The 3,595-nt window shown below is 27.6% G+C and overlaps 1 protein-coding gene across 1 annotated transcript; it reads left to right on the forward strand.

The window, feature by feature from the left end:
- LOC114300558 (uncharacterized) lies at positions 1 to 1,156 on the forward strand. The gene has a single exon (XM_028245431.2). It carries the CDS (start codon positions 137 to 139, stop codon positions 920 to 922), a length of 786 nt encoding a protein of 261 aa, XP_028101232.2. The 5' UTR covers positions 1 to 136; the 3' UTR covers positions 923 to 1,156.
- Positions 1,157 to 3,595: the final 2,439 nt, after the last annotated feature.

Raw genomic sequence — 3,595 nt, forward strand, 5'->3', positions numbered from 1 at the left:
TCTACCAATCTCACCTCAACCCACCTAGTGTTCTCTCTCTCTCTCTCTCTCTCTCTCTCTCTCTCTCTCTCTCTCAATAGTATATAACAGTCTCAACACTTTCCCGTGCATTTTAACTACCATCTTCGATTCCAAAATGGCCCAAAATCTCAAGTTTCTCACCTTGTTCGTGGCTGTTCTCCTCGTGAGCTCTTCCTTTTTTATTGCCAAAGCTCGTCCTCTCAATGCTGCTAAGCCTCGTGGCTCTGTAGCCGAAGCAATTCAGAATATCTTGGAAGGGTTCTACATTGAAACAATAAAAACCGGAGGTCCAAAAGCTGGCAGATACGGACATGACTTTACCAATGCTCAAACCCTTGGCAATGTCAAAAACTCCGGTCCAAGCCCTGGACAAGGGAATAAGTTCACCAATGCTCAAACTCTCGGGGATGTCAAGAACTCTGGTCCAAGTCCTGGACAAGGGAATAAGGTCACCAATGCTCAAACTCCCGGGTATGTCAAGAACTCCAGTCCAAGCCCCGGACAAGGGAATAAGTTCACCAATGCTCAAACTCTCGGGGGTGTCAAGAACTCTGGTCCAAGTCCTGGACAAGGGAATAAGTTCACCAATGCTCAAGCTCTCGGGGATGTCAAGAACTCCGGTCCAAGTCCCGGACAAGGGAATAAGGTCACCAATGCTCAAACTCTCGGGGATGTCAAGAACTCTGGTCCAAGCCCTGGACAGGGGAACAGGTTCACGAATGCTGTCAAGAACTCTGGTCCAAGCTCCGGAGGAGGGAATGGGTTCACCAATGCTCAAACTCTCGGGGGAGTTAAAAACTCTGGTCTGAGCCCTAGAGGAAAGGGATGTCAGTTCGGTGATAATAAAAGCGTTTTGGAGGAGATGAAGCACTCCGGTCCGAGCCCTGGACAGGGAAATTAGTTTGTCCATCGGTATTTGCATGCAAGCAGAGATGACTTGTATTATCTTTGAGATTTTTTTTATTCTTTTGTTTCTTTATAATTATTTGGTTTCATTGTAGGTCATAATCAAGGAATAGTTATTATGCAATGTAGAAATACATTAGGTTCTTTTTGTACTAGCGGTAACTCGTGTAAAATATAAAAAATAAATTATTTATATTTTATGTGATAAATAAATCATCTTAATCTTAAATTATATCTTAATAGCGACAAACCATGATATTAAGCCATCTAGGTAGATGTTAACAATAATTAATCCACAAAATTTCACCATAAAATTTGATATGCATAAGAAATTATTAATTATAAAAACTATTGAGAATAATAGTATCATAATCACTTAATAACATAAATAACTTGTATCAAACTAAACAAAACATTAAAAGAGAGAAATTCTATAAGCTCATAAAAGTTATCATAAATTTACTTGGACTTTTAAATCAGTGGTGTATATTATTATTGTGGGATCAAATTATGAATATCAACTTTTAATTATAATTTATAAGTAGTTTTTTAAAAATTTTAATTTAAGTTTGTTGCCTTGTTTATAAAAAGAACTTCTCAAACAAATCATTAATTGATTATATTAGCAACTCTCTATCTTTGATTCCCTCTATTAATGACACATGCATATCATATCAAAGTATAAATCCTTCTCCATAGTTTGAAGAATACTTGCATAGATCCAACGTCATTTTAAAAAAATTAATCAAGATAAGAATTTCATAATATTATAAAAATTATATAAGAGAATAGTTTTAATCTATTTTATTTATAAAAAAAATGATGAAAAATTATTTGAATTGTACTTGAAGAAATATAACAAATGATAGCTTTAATCATTATATACCAAAAAAAAAAAAATTATATCTGTGGGAAAAAATGGTCGAATACAAATAAAGTCATGGACATTGAATTAAATCATATGGGCTCTAAATTGATAGTATAATATAACAAATCAACTAAAATAACATAGAGATATTAACAAACATGTAGTACTTCCTTATCATCTTTGTATTATATTCATTAATTTCATATATTAAATGAAAGTTTTATTCGTCTCGATAAAGACCAAGAAAACAAATTTGATGAGAAATTGATTCTAAACTTAATTATTGAAAAAACAAAAATTTCAAAGAGAGAATTTAGATATGGGATTGGAGAAATACTATAACGAATGATAGCCTTAAAAAAAAAAAGAAGAAGATCTACTGCAATTTATTTTTAATAACTAATAGAAAGAATATCAAATTATTATCTTTTATAAATATAGTGAAGAAAATTAATTTTGTGAGATTTTTGTGCTGCCTTCTCCCATGTAGCCTTTATTATTTCATTATTAATACTCTTCTCATTTAGAGTGAACCAATTTCATTATTAATATTTTTCTCATTCAGAGTCAATAATTTTTTTTTAATCTTTATCACTTGGTAGAAAATAATGAATAATAAAAATTATCAAAAGAAGGTTAAGAATTTAATAGGAGATAAGAAGTTATAGATAAAGACATTTCATAAGATAAAAAATTTAAAATAAAAAAAAGATAATATGTGATAGGAGAAAAAAAACATGAGTAAATGAAAATAAAGATTTAGATATATATGTTTTTGATAGATATATAGATTAACAAATCATATCTTTATCTAAATTTTATTATTTTACTTTTTTTGTAAATCAATTATTTAATCTTTATCTTTATTTGTAGGCCACGTAATTAATTTTTATAAATTATTTATCAATTTTCATATGTTTATTTATCTATAAATCATGAAATTATTTTTTTAAATAATTTTTAATTTTTATCTTTATCTATAGGTCATGAAATAAATTTTCATAAATTATTTATGAATTTTTATATGTTTATCTATAATGAAATTAATTAAAGTACGAAATGAAGGGAAGAAAAAATGAATAATTTTGTTTTTTTTTATTTATAAAAAAAATAATTATTTAATCTTTATCTTTATTTGTAGGCCATGGAATTAATTTTTATAAGTTATTTATCAACTTTTATTTGTTTATAGAAATTTTAAATTATCTATAAGTTATGAAATTAATTTTTTTAAATTAATTGTTTAATTTTTATCTTTATCTGTAGACTATAAAATTAATTTTTAGTTTTTATATGTTTATCTATATGGAGAAATTTTGAAATTCAAATCTTTATCCATAAGCAATGAAATTAATTTCAATTAATTAATCAAACAAATAGAAAATGAAGAAAAATAGAAAACATGAAAGACAGTCAAAGAAGGTTGCCACGTAGGAAAGAGAGAGTTTCAAAATTATGAGAATTTAGGAATAAATATTTGGAGGGTTTTAACAAAACAACTGCATTTGGTCTTTATCACTTGGTAGATAATAACGAATAATAAAAATTATCAAAAGAAGGTTAAGAATTCAATAGGAGATAAGAAGTTATAGATAAGGACATTTCATCAGATAAAAAATTTAAAATAAAAAAAAAAGATAATATGTGATAGGAGAAAAAAAATATGAGAAAATGAAAATAAAGATTTAGATATATATGTTTTTGATAGATACATAGATTAACAAATCATATATTTATCTAAATTTTATTGTTTTACTTTTTTTGTAAATCAATTATTTAATCTTTATCTTTATTTGTAGG

This window comes from Camellia sinensis, chromosome 3 (assembly GCF_055761805.1).
Source record: "Camellia sinensis isolate YWXY chromosome 3, ASM5576180v1, whole genome shotgun sequence".
NCBI lineage: Eukaryota > Viridiplantae > Streptophyta > Magnoliopsida > Ericales > Theaceae > Camellia > Camellia sinensis.

Excerpts from the sequence above, each read along its gene's own strand:
- LOC114300558 (XM_028245431.2), top strand. The coding sequence starts at position 137 with ATGGCCCAAAATCTCAAGTTTCTCACCTTGTTCGTGGCTGTTCTCCTC.